The 21,904-nt window shown below is 43.7% G+C and overlaps 1 protein-coding gene across 1 annotated transcript in view; it reads right to left on the bottom strand.

Moving 5' to 3' along the window:
- The window catches only part of Ahr (aryl hydrocarbon receptor), a 36,189-nt gene extending 22,864 nt beyond the window's left edge, over positions 1 to 13,325 (bottom strand). The window contains exons 1-2 of the mRNA XM_041658652.1: positions 12,813 to 13,325; positions 1,776 to 1,963 (exon numbers count right to left, since the gene is read on the bottom strand). Of these exons, the coding sequence (XP_041514586.1) occupies positions 1,776 to 1,963; positions 12,813 to 12,874 (250 nt within the window). The 5' untranslated portion in view covers positions 12,875 to 13,325. The remainder of the gene's footprint in view (positions 1 to 1,775; positions 1,964 to 12,812) is intronic.
- Positions 13,326 to 21,904: the final 8,579 nt, after the last annotated feature.

Genomic DNA, 21,904 nt, shown 5'->3' with positions numbered 1-21,904 from the left:
TGTTGTAGTAAAACTTGAGTTTCCTTTTGAGCCAGATTGTATGATTACTCGTTTATATTGTTCTTTCCGCAGGAACCTACACACCCCCTGTTTGCATCCTGTTATTCATTGTGAGCTTCCCTTTACTTCCTTACACTGCTTCCTAATAGAGGGACGGTGAGACCGACAGTGGACAGGCACCCTTGGGACTGTCGGGAGCGCCACATTACCCAGTTTGCTCTGTGCATGTGGGTCCTAGGCTCTGCTCTGACACACTGCGGACCCACTGATGGTCCAGGGAAGATGGGTAGTCATTTTGGTTTTAACTGATTTTTATCCCCTCAATTTCCATCTAACTCTGTGCTCCTATACGGAACAGCTCAAGGTATTGCTCAAAGTGAATACACACCATGAATCCCCGTCACACACACGCACACACACACAATACACTCTGATAGTCTTCCTGAAATTGTCTATTTGGATTTTTACTTTCATAGGCAAAGCAAACAACTTTTAAAAACTAGCTCTGGGCACAGTGGAGGCCAAACTAAAACACGTCACAACTTTTGTAACACATTTGCTCAAATATTGATTCCTTAGTTAAAGCGACTGAACCAGCATAGGACAGGCATTCTTTAGAAAGTATCTTTTAACAAAATGTCCAGCTACATTTCATGTACACCGAAGTGTTAAACCAGCAAGATGGTTAAACACTAAGGGTGATGTAATTGATGAGGAATAATTCAAACAGGTAATGGACCTGAATGAAACCCCAACTTACGAATGAAGGGCTGAGAAAATACTTTTAATATGCCTGGGACACTACAGCATTGCTAATAAGGCAGTCTAAACACACATGTGTGTAAAGATACATACATCTTAGAATATATATATATCTTAAGGATAGGGACTATGTAGTACTTACATGGCGTCATAGTTATTCAAGTAGCTTTGGTGTCTTCCCCTTACTTTCAAACAGGGGACAATGTGTATATTTTCTCACACATATATACACACAGACATAGACATTATTTTTTTCTACATATACACATATCAACATTCCTCATTACAAAGGCACAAGAAATTGAATGACTCATGCCAATATTCCTTTCTCAGAGTCGAGAGAGGTCCCTGGCCTGCACATAAAACTGTCTAAGGGCAGAGGTGCCGCCCACGTCAGGGAGGAGCGAAGGGCGTCTGGTGTGGCAGAGCACGGTGTGTGAGCAAACACCAAGGGTCAGGATACAGAGCCACGGCTCAAGCTCAGGTTAAGCAGCAGTGTCTCCAAGGCATTCCCAGCCATTCTTCCCTCTCTCACTAAACCTGCAGATGAGGTGCCTCCCAGAAATCCCCAGAACCCTTCTGTCTCTGTCTCCACCATGCTAGGGGTATAGGCAATTCCAAGCTTCTAGGTGGGCACTGGAGATTTGAACTCAGATCTTCATGTCTGCACAGAAAATCCTCTCTTATCCACTAAGTCACTGCCCAACCCCAATCACGGTCTTCAAGTATCTTGTTATTTCTTTGTAAAAATGAAACCTGAGCATAACTCCTAAATACATGACTTTCAAATGATGATATGGCCTACCATTCAAACGGCTATATTTGTCAGGTGAATGAGACAGGAGGGCTAATTTAACCATAGTTACAAATTTAGCTTTGTCACTTAACTATTGTTTATGACACAAACCATTTTCACCCATCAATAGTTTTTATAGTCATCAACATTAAGAGAAGCATACTCAACATTAGTATTTTACAAGCCATTGCTGGGAGGGTCAACCCTGGTGTCTTACCAGCAAAGAAGCTCTTGGCCCTCAGGTAGCTAACACTGAGCCGGAGGACGGAGAGTTTGTCGAGCTTATTAATAACGTCTTGTGGGAAGGGCAGCAGGCTGGCCAGGCGGTCCAACTCTGTGTTCAGTCGGTCTCTGTGTCGCTTAGAAGGATTGGATTTGATTCCTTCAGCGGGGACAGGCTTTACTCTGAAAAAGAAAGAGTCAAAGAGCCTTTAGAACACACAGCAAAAATGTCAAGTTACATTCCAACGTCTCCTCAGACAGCGCTCTAACAGAACGAACTTTAAAGATCAAATTCAAGCTTGCACGGGTCTTGGCCACATCTCCCTTTGATAGCTTAGTAACAGGGAACGGGGACACCCTTCTCTGGTGTGTCATTAAAAGCTCACCGACTCATCACGGAGAAATGTTAAATATGTCTTACAAAGGCGCTCACTCACTTCACATATATGCAGTGTAGTAGTCGCCAGTGAGCACGGCTACTAGGCTTCATTTTCCCCTTGAAAACAATCGTTAGCCATGGCCAAAGCAACGGGAAGTTCTTTACTGTGGCGTACTGAAATCACACTTTTGCTCTCTTCCAGGGACGCAGCCCTCCGTTGCTTCTGAGGATAGCAGAGAAGCCAGAAGCAGAAGGACCAGTGGCTTCCTGTACACATCCCACTCCAAACAGCTTCCCCCATCCTTCTGGAACCTGAAGATGCTCCACTATCTACGTCATATGGTCCTTAAACACAGACAAGAATAAATCCGAATGCAGGTATTCATATTTGCTGCATGTCAAAAGCTAGAGGCAATTGCTACTCTCATCCTGGGCTAAGCCTACATAATGATTAGGTTTTATGGTTTGCATCTCAATTAAAAGGCCGAGGAGACCCTGACCATGTAGTGTGATGTTCCCTTGAGAGAAAAATAAAAAAAACACAAAGAAACAAAGAAAGAAAAGATATGGGTAGAAGATGAACCTAGGTTTACAGAAAGGTCTTATCTGAGATTTCAAAGTGAAAATCAACAACTTAAAGTCAGTTGATAGATCAGCAGACACCACGTGAAAACAGAGATGACATTAAATGACAGGTGAGATGACCCGGTGGGAAGATGTACCCACCACCAAGGCTGCTGAACAGAGTTCAAGTTCCAGGATCCACATCGAGGAAAAAGAAAATGGACTCCCCTATGCTGTTCTGATATCCACAAGCACACCACGGTCTGCACACACGCATGCACACACACACACACACAGATTCACACACAGACTCAAACACACACTTATATAAACTCACATACACACACGCACTCACACACAAACAGACTCATACGTACTCAAAGACACACACACTTATATACACTCACATACTCACACACAAACACACACATTTTAAAAAGAAATTAAATGAAATTGGAAAAGCAAATAAAATTTCAGATCACATCTCTACACCTTGGCATAAGCTCCGCACAGCGAAGCCACTGACGACATAACAATGAGGTCACAGGGTCGTGCAGAGCAGAAACTGACTGGGCAGAGCGGCACTCATCTGACTGAAAGAGCATTTCTAGGCTATTTATATCTTCAGTAACACAAATGGAGAAAAAAATATTTCAAATAGAAAATGGATGAAAATTCAGAATTTTACCAAGCTTTTATATTTCTCTAGAAAATAACTTCTTCAACAACATGGCTTTCTATATTAGAATTCATACTATTTCTGTAAAAAAAAAAGAGTAAAGAGGTATAGAGATTAAAAATCAATACTTTCTTTAAGGCGTCCTTATTAAACAGAAATTGGTAAACTGTTTCCCTATTTATTTATCCCAGTAATATGCATATAAGAAAATTTAAGTCACAGCTAATAATCATATTTCTCAATTAACCAATCCAATTTCAATCTTCATTTATAATGTGTATCTACCTCATTCTGTAAGTCTCTCTGGTGGTTAATTAAAGATGTCACAATTACTAATTTAGATATGTCATATCCTGGACTGTCCATAAAGATGTTATTGTACTATATCAAAAACTATTTGGGAGCTTCATAAAATGAAGAGCTGCTTTAGAAGAGACATTCACATATAAATGACATCTGACCCGGACCCTGGGTAAGGACGGAGTGGGGTCTGAAGCAAGGAGGTGAGAAGGAGGAAAATGTGTGAGGGGGAAAACGGCAGAGGCCACATTGCTTCAAGAAACATCGAATCCTTGCCCTGTACGGATGCAGAGCCCTTAGATGTGAAACTGGCACACGAACCCTTTCATTCTTGTGTTGTCACGGGGGGACAGGGAACTAAACCAGTGCCTGCACAGTGGGTACATCTGTTGTGAAGCAGCCTACAGCAAGGTTAAGGAAGGATTGGTGGAGGTGCCGACGGTGACGGACCGGGGAAGTCTGTCTGAGGTTTCGGTACTGACGTGTACAAGATAAAGGAGGGCCTGGTGCAGCTGAAAACGGAGGAGGAAGAAGCAAGTCTCCTCAGAGCCATGGCAGATAACTGAAGCTATCGTAACTTCTCAGCTGGGGTCTACCCTAGGAGTTCTGCGTTTTGCCACGCTGCCCTTGGTCATGGAGAATACGGACAGCAGGACAGGGCTCACTCGAGTCCCAATTCTGTCATAAGAAACTTCTTTCTAAAACACAGATCCAAAGGAGCTTCTCTGATATAACTTTTAGTCAGCCCTGGGCTCCCTGGCTAACAGAGAACCCTTCGTGACTGTTCTGCCTTGTATCTACCACTTTGGCTTTGCTTTATCTGGCCAAAGTCTCCTACACCATTGTACTCCAGGGCTAAGAAGTCCCTTCCAGCTATCAACATGTACTTTGGTGCCTTCATGCAACTCCTTGCTCTGACTCACTCCCTTCAAGTCTACAATGAAGCCTTTTAAAAAGCCTTTTATGATCTGCCTTGCAACAGATTGCTACCCTGTCCCGTGTCTTCTGAATCTTACACCGAATCATCACGCAACCTTGCTAAGGGATGAACCATACAAATAACTGAACGTGAAAGTCTTTACTTGATCTGGCCATCCACGCGAGATGGCTTTGCAGTACCAGCCAGGAAACAATTGGGAGAATCATATAAACAGACACGAGATCCCTAAGACGACACAGAGAAGTAACAATGATCAAGAGCCACAGGCCATGTAGTGCTTCTTGGGACAGCTCCTTGTAGGACTTAACCCTGCACTAGATTCTGAGACTGTTACTTTCCACAAGCCAAAAGCATCCACCATTTAATGCATTGCCATGGACCTTATGCAATGTTTAGCATGGGACCAAATTCACAAAATTGTGAAATAAAGTTGGACTTCAATTAAGCAGTAAAGAACCTATAAGCTTGGATTAAGGAGAAATGGAGTTCAGATTCCTGAAAGAAAGACTTTAGGATGCTGAGGGGGCGAAGACACAATTCATGATTTGTTTAAAGATTAACCTCAAGACTCCTGTTCCCACCTGTCGACCACAGCCTCCAGCTGGACACAGGCAGGCAAGCTTGTCTGAGAAGTCCAGCTCACTGTAGCGGGTGCTGAGTTTTAATGGCAGGCTGTCTACAGTCTCCAAGGACCCACCAGGCTAATCTACATCTGCTCTGCTCATCATTTGTACTTGAAGCAACATGGGGGAAAAGGGAACAATTCGAGTCAATCATAAGTTCATGTTATTGTAGGTGCTTGGCAATGCAAACTATGGTTTCAGCCATCCCAGACAATTACAGTCATGTCTTCTAACAACAGACACCATTGTATCTCCCAAGCTCACTCTCTTAGCTTTTTTCCCTGCAACGTAATCTATTCCCACGCCTTCAGTATTTGCATATCTCTAAGTCTCCTCCTGTGCTTGAATGCCCTCATTCATACCTCATGGAACCTGGGCTCCCCTTCTTATTATCTTGTGGGATGCTACTCTCTACCCAAGAAATCTGAAGGAGTTCCTAACAAAGCCCTCTACCAAACCAGCTACACGCAGCTCTTTCTTTCTCTCACTAGCATGATTATGATAAAGGCCAGACAATAACAAACACTGCCCAAAACACCAAGAGATCCACAACATCCGGGCACAAATCCTCTTCAACCACTGAGCTGTGCAATTACAGCAGAAGTATTTCCATACTGAGAGAGCCTTTAGGCAAAAATATTACTTAGGAAACTACTATCAAACAAGCATTTGGCTTTAGGGTTTGTAATGTTTACTGATTTCCACAGTCAAGCCTTTACATATTGGTCACGACTGATGCTCAAATTCCTACTTCCTTCACCTTTCTTGAAGGTTTTATTTAGTTTATCCTCTCACACAGACTAAGATTCGCTATGCTGTTACTGCCGTTACTTCTATGGCCTTAGTACAGAACCACGATACTTTCTTTTTGATTGGATTTTAAGGCCTGCTCCATGAGATGGAGCCCATAGCTGACACTGTCAGTGAACACAAGGGCCTGTGGCTAGATGAGCTATGGGGCCTAGGGGAAAACCTACTACCATTATTCTGTTAAATGGACACAGCAATAAAATAACTCCTAATGATTTACTGCCACACCCATAGATTAGAGCATTGCTCAGCTCTCCTGACAGAAGCTCCTTGTTTCGCTGGCTAGCCATCAGCAGTCACCCACAACTGGCAAATGCGTAGAAGATAAAGAAAAAGAGGATTAAAAAGTGTGCTCAACCCTAATTCAGAGGTTTGTACCACACCCTTCCTCACAATGCCCCGGGATCTACATGGAAGAAGGGGGACGAATATCCTGAGAGCCAAAGAGGGTCGGTGACGTCAGGGCAAAGGACATATCAACCCCACAGGGCCTGTAACAACACACAAGGCCTACAAATGTTCCAGCCAGCCACAACCCAGCAGGGAGGAGAGCAGGTTAGCCTGAAGCTCCCACATCCAGCTGAGAAGCGACTGTTACCTGATTGCTGCTTAGAAAGAAAAAGCAAATTTTCTACCATGGAGGGACACACACCCAGGAGTAACTGGCCAAAAAAAATAGAGTAGATGGATTTTAAGGTCTATGTAGAATGGTGATGAGGGGAGCTGGGTGGGTAGGGAGGTGGGAGGAACTGGGGGGAGTTGGGGAGGGGATGAATATGGTCAAAATACATTGTATCAAATTCTCAGAGAAAAACATAGTTTTAAAATGTGGAAAGAAAGTGAAGAAGATAGCTGACTCTGGCCCTCATGTGCACACGTGTGCGCGCGCGCGCGCACACACACACACACACACACACACACACACACGGTAGGTAGGTAGTGTTCAGAATGAAGAGAACACTCACACACACACACACACACACACACACACACACACACACACGGTAGGTAGGTAGTGTTCAGAATGAAGAGAACACTCTCAACCCTCAACCCCAGGCGTTCTTCCATCTGTTCCCCAGCTCCAATGTACGGCGTTCTCTGGACGAGAATTTCACATGTGAACTATTATAAAGTATGTGCTTAATTTAAAATGAAAGGGGCGCTACATGGCATAAAGATGAATTTCATCGCCAGGCTGGTTCAGCTTGATATTTTATTTCCCTATATGAGACCAAAGGCATCCACAGACCTTCTACCTGGAAGTCACACTGAGTCAGAATTCTCTTGTCACTGTCCTGTTCCTGCTTTCTAGTTCTGATGGATTCTTTACTTTCCGGATGGCTTTAGTTAAGGAGAGATTTATGTAAACAGCAGGAGCTCACACAAGAAACACATACCAAGAAAAAGAAAAAAAAAGGAAAATGAAATACGTCCTAGGAATGGTGAATCTGCAGGTGACCCTGAGCATAGGAGGGATGCTGTCTCTTCCTCTTTCTTAAGCACGTGCACAGTCTTTCTTAGCATTGCCCCTCGAGCACACACAACAGATCCAACACAGCACAGCCATCAAGGTAAGGCCAGGATAATGTCAAGTGGCGATCAACCGGTAACTTGGTACACTTCAAGCACTTGCTATGTGGGAGGCTCCGGTCCCCGCAAAGACAACTGTGACAGGAGCAGATAGACTTTACAGCAAGGCCAGCAAGGATGCTGCATTGCTTGGAGAAGTGGGTCGGTTAGCAGGGATGCTCAAGAGTCCATAAAGAGGCAGGCCTCTAAACCAGGTGTTAAATCTAAGCAAGACATTCGGGACTCATGATGGCAGGATACAACACTTTCTGCAACTACCAATCTCTTTCATAAAGACAAAAGGGGCGGGGGGGGGCAAAGGCAGAAATTCTGTCTCTCATAAACCTAAGACATTGCCCACAGAAGGGAAATAATATGATGGTGGGAGATGGTAGGAACTACCGATGTATACCGGGAAAACGCAATCACAGGACATTACTTATCTCAGCAACAGAGGATTTTTACACAGTCAAAAACATGAAGCATACATAGCCCCAAACTCGGAGGCTAGGGAGAAGTGAGAAAATGCCAGAGAGATGGGATGCTAAAGTCCTTAAGGGAGGCATCAAAGACAATGCCCAGCGCACTGAATGTCAGGCGCCGCTGCATGTGTGTTACTGACTTTTTAAATGTGTATGCATGTTAGAGAGATCTAGTTCACAACAAGAGAAAGAACACAGTAAGAAGTTGAAAAGTCAGTTAATACAGGAAGGAGACAATCCAAAACCCACACCCTATACTGATCCCACCACTGCACACGAGCCCAGTTCCAACACACAAGCTCAACCACCTCCACCATTTGCCTGTCAAACTGATAATATTTTTAAGTGGAATACGCAGATAGAGGCATGTTTCATAGACAACCAATAGGGACGTAATTCACAAGAAATCCTATAATAAAGTTTGTCACTATATCTGAGTGTAACACTTGGTTCAACCTTAGAAGTAGATGCCCACCTTTGTGACCCCAATTTCTACCTGGAGAGGTTTGTCCTATGGAAATCACACAGTTGTACAGGAATTTACAAATGTCCAGGGTGCTCTCTAAAATACCAGTTAAATTACTGAAATGTTAGAAATGACTGGATGTCCCCTAGAAAGGAAAATACAGAAGCTACTCAATAAAACACCACACAGCTATTAAGAATGCTTCACAGGGAGACGTGTGTCACTGTGCAGGAAGCTGGGGAAGGGTCTAGGAAGAAAGGACAGGAACACAAGGCAGGAGCTGAGCAAGAACAGATCAAGGCCTCAGATGGCAAGTGGGCTTTCTCTGCCTCGGTGTTTACAAAAAGATGCGGTAGGCAAGGAGCAATCCCAGGACAGAGACTGTCATGCCCACCGATTAACCTGTTCACCTAGGCCGTCCTGGCTGTTGGTAAGAACATCACGTTTTGGAGCCAAAAACTAGAGATTCAATACCCAAAGCCTGGTTTTTCACATACTCCATGAACCAACTTTGAATGTGAAATAATAACATCATCCCATAGTTCTACTGTGAAAGTGAAACCAAACTGGAGGGAAATCCTGTGCTCAGTGCTCCTATCAGCACATATTAAGAAAAAAACCAGCATTTTTTCTGTTACTTTACACTGCTAAGCCAAATGAATTAAGTTCAGGGGTTTGAAAGCAGGAGAGGGCCGTGGAGATTTGCACAGTGCCCACTTCTATGTCACGGTGTTAACTAACAGAGGACACCACCTGTACTGAGCACACTGGCCGGGAAGGGAAGAGACGGCCATGTCTGTAAGGGCCACCTCAGGCCTGCCAGACATAGCTAGGAGGACGCAGGTAGACAGCAGGCCTTCGCTCAGGTCTTAGGCAGCCTTCCGCTTTACCAGACTTTCTGTTTTCTAGCTCAGTTGTAAGACAGCAGGAGACTGTCCTAACATTCTTAAACCACTAGAGCGGTAAAGGGAGCGAGAAGGAACCTGGGGCAGGGTGGGGAGTGAAGACAGCCAGTGATGAGTTGCAGGAGGGGAAAAAATTAACTCAGACAAACAAACAACAACAAACCCGTGACCTGATTACCAGCAGTGAGAAACTAGGCCTCGTCCAATAGTCTGGATCTGAGGTTTCTTCTGCTCTGGTTGATGTGAGCCCTCGTGTTTGGACCCATCCACAGGTTAGTTAACATGAGGCGTATCTATCTGCAGCCTCAACACAGACGCCCTCTCAATAATGCTATCTGAGAGAAAGCAATGAAGGAAAAGATGAAGTGTCCGGAAGGACCTAGAATTCTAGGTGCTCTCTAGAAGAGGACACCATACCACAGCTCTGTGGAAAACTTGGCATTACATAATCTAACGAAACTTTTAGTGAGGTTTGTTGTACAGGTGAGGCTCGCAGGGTTTTAACAGAATGAGGGAACACCAATAAGGTGAAAAGCTGCTTGCACTGGTTTCCTCAGCAGCTAACGTGACTCCTGAACGCCATTGTCCCGACAGTCACGAGGGCTGGCTCGCTGGCCACCAGGACTGCCTCATCTTCAAATGCAGATGTTACTGAACATCTGTTGTTTGCTGACATGCTTTACTAACTTTCTAGGAACATGATCAGCTGAAATAGCAGAAACACCATTTCTGTCTTTCAAAAGCTTCAACAATGTATTAAAGTTATCAGCGGCAGAGTAATCATCGGGCGGTAGGTTTTCCAGCCCTCTTCATGCGACGAAATATTCTTTCCCAAGGAGAATAAGCAAGAACAGTTTGAGTGAAAACATTTGCTCACTTTCTGGGGCAAACTTACTAAGTGTGGAGCAACTAGCTAAGAAATGTAGCAGAAGATTCTACTCCTGGAGACTGTCTTTGAAATTCTGTCCTTGAAGATGAGGATAAAGACTGCTTCAGAGTCTTTAATTTCCTAACTTTCATTGCACCAAAGAGGAAGGAAACAGCTATTCACAGTCAACTGTATACAGGACACTGGTCTGGGATGAAACTCAGTTCCTACTAAAGATGACTGTCATGGTGGGACCAGCCACTAGAGGGCGCTAATTCTGCCTCCCTATCCTGACTTGAGTGTGCTTCAGGTTCAAATCATGTTGCCTATTTAAGTCCAAATTCTCAGAGAACTGTATATTTAAGTGGGCATTTTGTTAAAATAATGGTGCATATGCTCTTGGAGTAAAATAAAATGGCTATCCTGTAAAGGGTCTATGTTAAACAAAATGAGAAAGCATGGTCAACCCAAAGATGTGTCTTTCCTGAACTTGCAGTATTTGGGGCCTCCCTGCACACAACCTCTTCTTTTAACTCAAGGATTCATATTAAAATTTAATAACCTAATTTTTAAGAGTGAACTTAGATTCAGTGCCTTATAAAGTTAGCTATTTTCCACTCAGGGGAAAAACGTGAGAACTTTCACTAGGTGATCTAAGTGCCAACACTGAGCTCTTGTGCAGAGCAGGCTGGTGACCTTTAAAACACTTGAAAGGTTACAGCCGACCCACAGTGCTCAGTCAAGATCTGATGAGCTGCAGCTAGGAACCAAATAAAACCAAACACGAGTCAGCGGGGACAAGAGTTTAGTTATAAGAAATTATCAAACGCAAGTATATTACAGAAGTGAGGGAGTAATAAAAATACTGAGACAACATAATAAAAGCTGTGTCTTAAAGGGAAGTGTTGTAATGTTAAAAAGGAAGCTTGCTCTATTAACTAGAAACAAAAAAACATTAAGCATTATAACGAATGAAAACTGAGCCCCTGAGCTTCCCAGAGAAAGCATGTTTTGTCCTTAGGTGACACCGTGGAAACAGGTGACTTAAATCCTCGCACGGCGCTTCAGATCTCTTTGCCCATGGACATAAAATCTGAGGTACACCCATTTCACCTCACGCTGAGATAGTATTGCTACTAATGAAAACAGAGAACAGGCACTCGAAAGTCGTTCAGACTTTAACCATCGGGAACAAAGTCAGACAGAGCAAACACGTTTTAATAAAGAAAACCGTTCTACAAAACAGCAAACAGCAGAGGCCCAGGAGCCAGGGTCCTCAGAATGGCCCGGCAGGAAACCGCTGAGTCGGCGGTATTTGAGGCTGATACGCTGTACCGTAAAACTTTCAGATTCTGGTAGGACTACTTACACACAAACATCTTCTCTCAATGCTAATTTAAAAGTAGAGATATGAGGAACTAGGAAAGCTGAAATTGTTAAAGGAGATTAAAATTCACGAATAACCAAACTTTTAAGCGAGTAACCGGTTGTAAGCGTAGTATAAATCTTAAAATGTTATTTTTCTGGTTTGCTAGTATGATAGCTAAGTCAAATTTTAAGCAAAATGCACACTACTGATTGTCTGAATGTGCCCCTAAAACTATTTATTTAAAAAAACAACAACAACTGGGCAATGGTAACTTGTAGAAACACCAAGATAATTATGAGTGAATGCATCAATACAGTCAACTCCTACATGGAAACCTGTCTGAAGTATGGATATCTTTCTCTGGGGAAAAGGATTTAAAAGCATTTCCCATCTCACGCAGAACACTGCAATCACCCTGTTTAAACTAGGAAATGAATTAATTACAGGTAGATACTGAGAATAATTTATAAGTCCAGTTCTTTTTCTTCTTCCTTTTTTTCTTTTTGATCTTATAGGCCCTAAAACTACTCCAAAAGGAAGTGCACAGCTTCGCCAAAGGGTGGCTAAGAAGGCCACCAAGCCACAGGGGCACCTGTCCACTGCACACTCCAACCTGCTACCGACTCTGCTCCTGTACTGAGCCCTGCAAACCTGCTGCCTTGCAAGTAAGCGAGACAGCGGAACAGAAAGCTAGCTGCTGCGAACAGAAAGGAATGCCTTCAGAGGCCAGGACCCCCTCTTTCAAGCCTGCACGTGTTTAGTTAGCGCTTCCCAGCACCTCACCTCCGCGAGCTGCCTGCGAGGACCCTACACGTCCTCTAAAGCTCACCAAGGTGGCGATCTGGAGTGGAGGAGGATTTCAGGACAGGCTTAACAAATAGCTAAATAATCCAGAGCGGCCCTAGGTAGGTCAGAGCTGTCAACGAATCGGGGCCAGCCAAGGTCGCCGAGCTGCGAGGGTGCGGTGCCCGGTGAGGGGATGGATTTTTAAATGCATCGACCCGGACCCGGTTCCCGGTCGGCAGCCCGCGTGGAGACCTCCCGCCCCCGCCGAGCGCCCGGGCCCGCCGTCACTCACGTTTTCTGCACCGGCTTGCGCCGCTTGCGGCTGGCATAGGTGATGTTGGCGCCGCTGCTCATGGTGCCCGCGCCCTGCCCGCTCCACCTGCGTCCCGGAGGCGGCGCCCGGCCCGCGCTGCGCCCAGGTGAGCCGCCACCGCCGAGGGCGGGACCGACCGCGACGCGCAGGTGCGGGCGACGACGGAGGGGACGCGGGGCTGCCGGGGTGGCCGCGGAGGAGGAGCCCGCACGCTCGCCCGCTCGCCCGCCCGCCGCGCCCCGTGCCGGGGCCCCGGAGGCGCCGCGGTGCCCTGGGTCTTCCCGGCTCCCGCCGTGTGCCGCCGCTCAGGGGCCGGCTCCGCTGCCACCTCCCCTCCGAGTCCGTCCGTCCGTCCGTCTGTCCGTCCACCCGTCCGTCCGCGCGCTCGCCCCGGGCCGAGCCTCTCCCGAGCACGCGCCGGGCACCGAGCGTCGAGGGGACCGCACACACGCGCTGCCGCCCGCCGCCGACCGGCTCCTCCGCAGCCTCGACCCCGCGCAGCCCGGCCACGCCCCTTGGCCACGCCCCACCTGCTCGGCCCCGCCCCTCGCGGCTCCCAGGGGGGGCTCCACCCCTCTTCCCAGCGCGTGATGACGCAGCACGTAGTGACTCCCTGTCTTAGCCCTCTTCCAGAGGTTCTGGGGCTAGGGAGGTGTTCACCCTGTACCTGTTTTCCAGCCTAGGAGGGGTGTGAGGCCAGATTATGCCCAGGCAAATTCCTTGCAGCCAGACATCAAGATGGACTAGGCAAAGAGCTTAGCTCCTCCTAGAGTTGAGTCACCTCATTTTTGGCAAACAATCATAGTGAGCTGGGAGATAAATACTGCAGCTAGGGAGAGGGGAAGGCTTCAGAAATGCCCTACAAAGCCGAGGCTTCTAGGCTAAGCACTTTACAGTTCTTCCCTCCCACTTTTACTGTAGCTCCACAGTCGACCATAAAATACTTTTCCTCGAAAGTAGCCTAGGAGTGTTGAGGCACTGCAGGCTCTGTACTGGGTCTGGTGTGGTCAGAGTGGAGCTTTTGTCGGTAGTCTGGTAGAGCCGGGGAGAAAAACTGGAATGGCTATTTCGGAATTCTAGGAGCAAATCATAAAGCCTTGATGAAGAACTTGGTTTTCAATCTGTAGGCAATGGAAGGCTTTTAAAGGTTTCTTCGGAAGTTGATGTTCCCGCTGCCTTGGGAAAGTCACAGTGGGAAACAGTGAGAACTCTGACTGGAGAGCGGAATGGATGAAGAAAGAGTCCTTGGGAAACTGATGAGGTGATCCAGGTGCAAGTCCCATGACAGCACTGGGGATGGGGAAGAAGATAGGACTGAGGGGAGAGAGCGGGTAGCCTCAAGAGAGCAGAGGCAGAGAAGTGCATTTTGGGAGTCGGGGGTGATGGTGGCGATGATTTTGATTTGTTTTATACATTTGGAAGAGCTATTAGAAGAAAGGATACATGACAGCAAAGGAAAAGGATATGTCCAGAAAACTAAGAGCCCCAAATGGTGGCGAGGTCGTGGAGAAAGAGGAACCCTTAATTACTGTGGGTGGTTGTGTAAACTGGTCCGGCCACTGTGGAACTCTGTATGGAGTTTCTCGACAAGTTAAAGACAGAGCTACCTTATGACCAGCTGTACTACTTCTGTGTGCACACCCGAAGGACTCTCGGTCATGACAGCTTAAGAAGTGGACCTAGGTTACTTGCACATCAAGACGTGGAGTTTTAGTGGACCATAAAGGAACATGAAATCACGCCATTTGCAGGGAAATGAATGGAACTTGGAATTGCTATGTGAAGCAAGGTGGACACAGCACCAATACCTTATGTTCTCTCTCCTGTAGGTCCTAGAGTTCGATTTGTATACATGAGACTAGTAAGGAGAACATGAGAAAGGAAAAGGAGCTCTTGTGGAGGCGAGAAGAGAAAATAAGAGGATAAGAGAATACAATGACTTGAAACAGAGCAGGGGCTCCTGGGGAACGGGAGGGGCAGCAGGCACGGGGCAAGGAGTTGGGGGAGGCAACAGAATCAGAGTTTGAAGATGCACACATTTGGTTAAGCCCGTTGATTTGTATGCTAATATTAGGAACAAACTTAAAAGTTAAAAATAATAACTTTCTCAGCTATGTTTCTGGCTGAGTACTAACGGCAGACAATACCAGAGAGAAATTATCACCTGGCTTCATGCTTCCTAGGTTTGGAATCTAGCTAAGGCATCTGAGGAAAGATGTTGAGTGTACCAGCTCGAGAAGGACAAGCTGGAGCCGTATTTTAGAGACCATTTGCTGGTGGACAAAGAAGAGAACAGGGCGATGCCATGTGGTCCTGCAAAAGAACTTCAGGACTGACCACTGAATACTCCAGAGCCCCACATGGGAGAGCTGGGTCCACTGGTGGAGGCAAAGGTGAAAATAGCCCTCTAATGTCAACTACTCGGAAGCCTGAGACAAGAGAACCAAGATTCAGAGGCTAGTCTGAACTAAATTGGGAGGCCCGTTATTAATTATTAATTAAAAATAATATGGGGTTGGTTTTATGGGGGATAATGGGTGCTACGTCTTCAGAAAAGAGGAACAGAAGTTGACTCTATAAGAAAGACAAAGAGCAATAAGGAGCGGTAGATATTAGTAGGAGAGCCCGGAACGTGCCAAAGCAGAAACAAGGTCAGGGCTGCAATGGACATGCTAAGAGCCAAAGCAATGCTTCAGGGACTTTGTTTTTCAAAGTCTCCATAGCTTCCCATGGGGACCAGGGCCTTTGTGGCTCACACCTGTACTCCCAGCACTTGGTGTGCTGAGGCAGGACAGTGGCTACAAGTTCAAGGCCAGTCTAAGCAGCAACAGAGTATGCTTTTTATCTTAAAGGGGAGGGGGGCAAAAAAAGAAATGCAGAATTTCTGAGTGCTCCGGTATCCATACTGAGCCAGACTCTGACTTAATAAGGTCTTGCGGGCGATCCAGCTCTTTGAGATTGAGTGCTGTATAGTAGGTGGAGGGAGAGGGGACATACCAATGAGACAGAGTCCACTGATAAAGGTCACAGTGAAAATACAATAGGCAGGGAAGTTTAGCCTGAGCTGTAGAGAAATGGGTATGCCCCGTGGTTGGTAGTTTTTATTTTAATTTAATTTTAGAAAAGCATGCTTTAAAAGTGATCTGGGAAATGGCAACAGGAAGGTAGGCATCAACGCTGTGTCCCTCATACATATCCCTCCCAAATAATCCAGAAAGAGAATGAAAGAAAGAAAGAAAGAAAGAAAGACAGACAGACAGACAGACAGATTACTTCTGGAGAAGACTATTCACATTGATCAACAAATCAAGAGCAAAAACCAAAATCTTTTCTTCCATTCCTTCATCCACGTAGATGGATCACACAATCATTCTATGCCAACATGCTTTAACTGGAAAAGAATAATTTCCACTTTGCATAGCAACCTAAAGTGTAAAACACACACAAAACAGTCCACTGACTGCATCAGTCATTGCTCCTCTACAGGAAGGGGTTGTACTAGACACTTAGTGGGTTTTTCGTTTGTTTTTAAAGTCATTTTTTAAATGGTGGTTAGTCCTATCTTACTTTCTGTGTTTGACTAAAACATTATACAGGAGTCATATCGTGCTATGTTCTCATATTCAGTCTTAGGTAATAAATTTTTGTATAGCCAAGATTAACGGTCTAATTTTCACAATCAAATTTCAGGAATTCATTTCATTTCAGTAATGACAGTATAAAGTTCCCTTAATAATCAGTGTGCTGATAAAGCCAGTCTTTCCTGTGAGGTAGTAAAAACAACAACATAACACAGCTGATACTTTCTAGCCAACAATGCTTCCAAGTACCACTGCAGAACATGGCTCTCAAATTGTCATGTGTGGCCCCTCACAAAGATACTTTGTTTTCTGTCATCTAGAAACATGTTTTTTCTTTTTTCTTGCAATAATTTGTGATAATTTACACCCAACTACTTTATCAAGTATGATAATAGCACATTTTAGGAGTATTATAAATATAGTTCTTCTATAAGGAAGGAAAATAACTAAAATAATCTAAACCAATTCTGTCGCAATGCTTGTATCCATTCATGTTGCTAATATATTTAATTTCTGCAAGAAATCAGACACTGTGTAATTCACTAGTGATAATGGATTCCCTAATAGACACTACCTTGTCATAGAAGAAAGAAGAGCTAATCAAGTGGTCGTGTATGTAAGTGTGTAGCTGCATTCATGATGCATGCTCTCAGGAATACTATGGGATGTGTCACAAGTGGGCTTGATTTGTTAGGGGCAGTCCTCTGAAGTAGCCGAACCAAGTCTCACAATAGGAACTGGCACTTCGCAAGTGTAGAGGGGAGGCTGTTTCAGGCAGAGGGGTGTTTGGAACACTCACTTTTTTCCTCCTCTTCAATTCTGTATCTCTTTGCCGCCTGCTACACTTGTCTGTTTCTCCGGTGACACACCGGAGAAAGGTTTTTCCTTTGTTTGTTTTGCTCTTTATGGATTGTAGTCCATGACTTCCATACTGTGTACTGAGCTGACCGAAATGACAATTCAGAGAGGAACTGTGTCAGAGAGATATTCAAATTTTGAAGGCCAGCATTAGTGAGATCACACCACACACACAACTAACTTGGAATAGTCCAAACTTGGACATTTGACTACTCCGTTCCTCTGTCATATTGGCGTGAGGCTAAGTTTCTATACACTGCTATCATAAAATAAAATGATGAGGAATTATTGTGGAACACAAAATAAAGTTGTTTGCTCTCCGATTATAAGTAACATACTGCACAGATGAATAGCCTAATAGGAATGAAATAAAGCATCTAATGGGTGTCTATTATTTTTTATATAGCTTCTATGTTGGAAGACTTCTAAGTTCTTAGACATATATAAATTTGAAACTAACCACTTAATAAATTCAACTGCTTTTTCTTTGCCTACAAGCCCTGTAAAACTTATGGATACACTTAAAATATTGTTAAAAAATAAAGTTAGGAAACCCTGACATTGTTCTGCTCTTCACTTAAGAAGCCAGAAACTTCAGGCCCAGGGAGACAAGTTTAGATTCTAGGGCTTGTGAACTCTGCCGTTCAAATATAGCTTATCTCTTTCCAGTCTGCTTTAATTCATTTCTTAAACATAGTCAGCTTATACACTGCATCTTTGGGGTGCAGAACTGAAGACTCTAGTCATGTGTCACAGTTATTTCTAGATGCTTGATTTCTCCTTTACTGGTGTGGGTGTTCTCCCACAATGCCAGAGTCAGAAGGAACAAAGACTTAACAGAGGTGGAAGGATTCTGTAAACAGGTGAGACTGACAAGGGTAATTGGGGCTGTCCTTGACCAAGAACCGACAATAAAACGTAAGCATTATTTGTTAGCAGTCAAAGTTACTTTCTTTTACCTAGGGGTAATCAAGAGGTTTATTCACATTTATGTATCTGTCTCTCTATCTAATCTATCTGTCTGTCTGTCTGTCTGTCTGTCTGTCTGTCTGTCTGTCTAGCTGTGTGGGAGAGGGCACTGCATGTATATGAGCTCATTGTGTCATGGCACACATGTGTAGGGCAGAGGACAACCTGTGGGAGCCATACTTTTTTTTCCCTCTACGTGAGTACTGAGAATTGAACTCGGGAAGTCAGGCTTGGTCTTGAGTTACTTTACCTACCAGCAACCATGCTGGCCCAACATTTTTATGTTTAAATGCTAATACTTTATTTTCAGGGCCTCTTATTTTAATATATGTGAAATTCAACCATGAGGAAGTTGATGAAGCTTTATATTTCACACGATAAGGTTCATATCCTATTTAGTAAACATTTTGTAATATATATGTGTAAAGATAAATTTTTGTAAAGATATTCAACTTCAGAGATAAATATATTTGAGGGTGGAATAACAATCTGTGCTTTCTGCATGTTAAGCCAAAAATATAGAACAAGGTGAAAAGAAGATAAATTTATTCTAAAAAGAGAAAATGATATTACTTTTGAAATGTTACAGAAAGATAAATGATAATGGAACTGAATCTAAAGGTCTTTAACCTTTTAAAATAAGTTTGCCAACCTGGAAAGACTAACGCCTTCTTATCCTAACAAGTGACAGGGTAATGTATTCTTGAGAAATATTTACCTTGCATCCAATCAGTCTTGTAGACAGTGATCCCTAATCCGTTTTGCATATTATTCTAATATGAAAGAGCCAAAGAACATATGTGTAGTTGGCCATGTAATTCAGAACAGGTTAAACCCAAATTATTCATATATGTATCCAGATGCCCTAAAGCGAACGCTGATGGTATTTCATGCAAATACTTTGTCTTTAGTCCATAACTACTGGCCTTTTCTCCTTTACGAAGTTTCCCTGTTAAGAAGACTTTATAACACATATGTAGTCAGGACTTACACTTACATATTAGAATGAGTTTTGGTACCCATCTTAGGAAAAGTGCTATCCAGAGACGGCACTATAAGAAAAAAAAAATCTGTCGTTACCTGATTAATCTAGTTGCATATTTAATGGCACGGAAAGCCAGCCAGAGCAGAATGTTCTGGAAAGCAGCACGTTCACGACCCTTCTCTTAATCAGGCTGTGAGAATGTCCCCTGTGAAGGTCTACCTTTGAGCTGAGTGACTTCCCGCCCTACACACAGATGGAATTCCCGGGTGCATAGAGGAGGCCCAATAGAAATGAGTTAGGGGTTCGGTTTATTCTACTTCATAGACAACGCTGACATCCTGTCCTCCTCTGCTTTGAGTTGAATCCTTTTGATGATGCTGAAGAAGTCACACAGGGCTGGGCTTGTCTGTGGAGACAGCTTATTTCGTATGCACGAAGTCCTGGGTTCATCCTCTACTAGTACAGAGAATAAATAAACGGGCAAATGAACAGATTCACACTGAGCAAGCTTTCCACAGGGAACAGCATACAAATCAAACAGTTAGGTGACAACGCATTGGTGATCAAAAAACATACTAAAAAAATTAAATCAACTTTTTGGTAATATGAACTTTTTAAACCTAGAAATCAAGGTTTTTGAGAACTTACTTTAAAACATTCACATGTCATTTTCCCATAGGGTTTACTGATATAAGAACATTTTGCTAGTGTCTTATTTATGCCAAATATTCAAAAGATTTCTTTAAAAGCACATCGCCATTGGGAGGAAAAGTCAATATGCACTCTATAAAATCCCCCACTTTGAAGCCCAACTGGCAGGCTTTGATTTTAGAAGCTGTAAAGGTGAAAACAATGGCTCTCTTGGGCATCCCTTGAATTCAGAGCAGAAGGCTCACTTCAGCGAAAATGGCGTTAGCGGAACCACGCTACAAGTAGAAGCCAGTATCAGGCAGCACAGTGCCTAGCCCTTGGTATTCCCTCACTGAATCTGCCTGTGGGGGTGGCATAGAAGGTGACATTCTGGTAGAATTTCTTCCAATTACTTTTAAACATATCCCACACCATATATCAATAAAAGAAATATAAAACAGCTCACACTTTGAGACGTTTATTCAATGGACCAGCTCTTTCGAAGTTGGCTGTGATTTACAGGCACAGAACCGTCTTTCCTGTCAAAGCCTTCCTTATCCGTCACTCCTAAGAAATCCAATGTCACAGCAGCACGGAAAGGTGCATAATTGCTGCCGCCCCATAGCTGTTCCCTGTGTCTTCACAGTCTCCTAAAGAAAGGAAAATCCACTCTTGTAGAAAGGGAGCTATGAGACACCTTCCCACTAGACGCTGCTGTTATGCCTAACGTGTCAAGTCGCCAAGTGGCAGTTGGTTTAAAGGTTTTGGGAAAACTCCAATTTACAAATCACGTAATCAACTCAAGACTAAGGCACGTTGATGACGATCATTTCATCTTTAATGACACATATTTCTAAACATTGAGTATTTCCTTTGTCTATGTGTCTATAGCACAAAACAAATAGATACACCCCGGGCAACAACTTTAGGCAAGTTATGTCGTTTATTTTTACAGAGGAAACTGATCCATTTTAACTAACGCGAGTGACTGCATTCTTATATAAATTTCATCATCTCTTGAATTTTAACCTAATATTTCACTTAGGTCTAAACAGAATTTCCCCAATTACCTATGAACATGGCTTCCATGAAATATTAATAAAGGAAACAACCTTAGATATAACAAACTAACAAAAACAGTTTGATCATAAATATAAACAGAAGCATACTATAAATTTAAATTTTCTTTTCAGGTATAAATCAGGACATTTTGTACTTACATCATTGAGCACAAACACGCACATACACACACACACACACACACACACACACATAGATGCACACACACATATATCTCCAAAGTCATTATAAGACATATTTGAAAAAAATTATAATGTAATTGAAAATGAATGAGACATTTAAGGTCCACTCAGTTTTTCCATTTTATCCATATGTTTTATTTGCAGATTACATAACATTCAACATTAAGTTATACATCTAAGAGAATTTGATTTTGAAATCTTACATACTATTTCTACTATGCATGATTAAAATTTAAGAGAATTTAATACCTCAACTCTTTTCCTTTTTCTGTGTGTGGTCGTCAGACAGCACGAATTAAAATAAAGAAAAAAAGTGACCAATATTGCCATTTGGTAGCTTGCAAGGGCACTAAGAAAGGCACTAGTGCAGCTCGCGATAATGTTTTTTTCCCCATGAATAAGGAGGGTTGTGTGGTGCTGACATTAAAAGGATTAAACAGCAAGCCTGCTGAGAAAATGCTCGGAGGTATTAAACCCTGGCAGTGTTGGTTTAACTGCAAGTACTGTAGAATGAGATTAAGTCCAAGTTTGGAAGGAAAACTAGCTTTGACAGGAGACTAAAAGGTAACAGTTTTCGCAGATGCCCGAATTAATGCTTCAGTGAAAAATATAATTAGCACACGATTTGAAAATATGTCTCTCCTGGCAAGAGTCTCTAGAGCAATCAGGACTGCAGGCTGATGGGCTGGAAAGAGCGCCGGGCAAAGGGCCAGAATCTTGGACTTCAAGCTTGTTGCTGTAGCATTTCCCAAAACTTTGATCCCGATGACGAATATGGCCAGTTGT

The sequence above is a fragment of the Microtus oregoni genome, unplaced genomic scaffold (assembly GCF_018167655.1).
Source record: "Microtus oregoni isolate MIOR12 unplaced genomic scaffold, Mior012 000009F_ref0000495, whole genome shotgun sequence".
Lineage (NCBI taxonomy): Eukaryota > Metazoa > Chordata > Mammalia > Rodentia > Cricetidae > Microtus > Microtus oregoni.
Note: the sequence above shows the minus strand (reverse complement) of the source record. Positions and strands in the feature narration are given on the sequence as shown.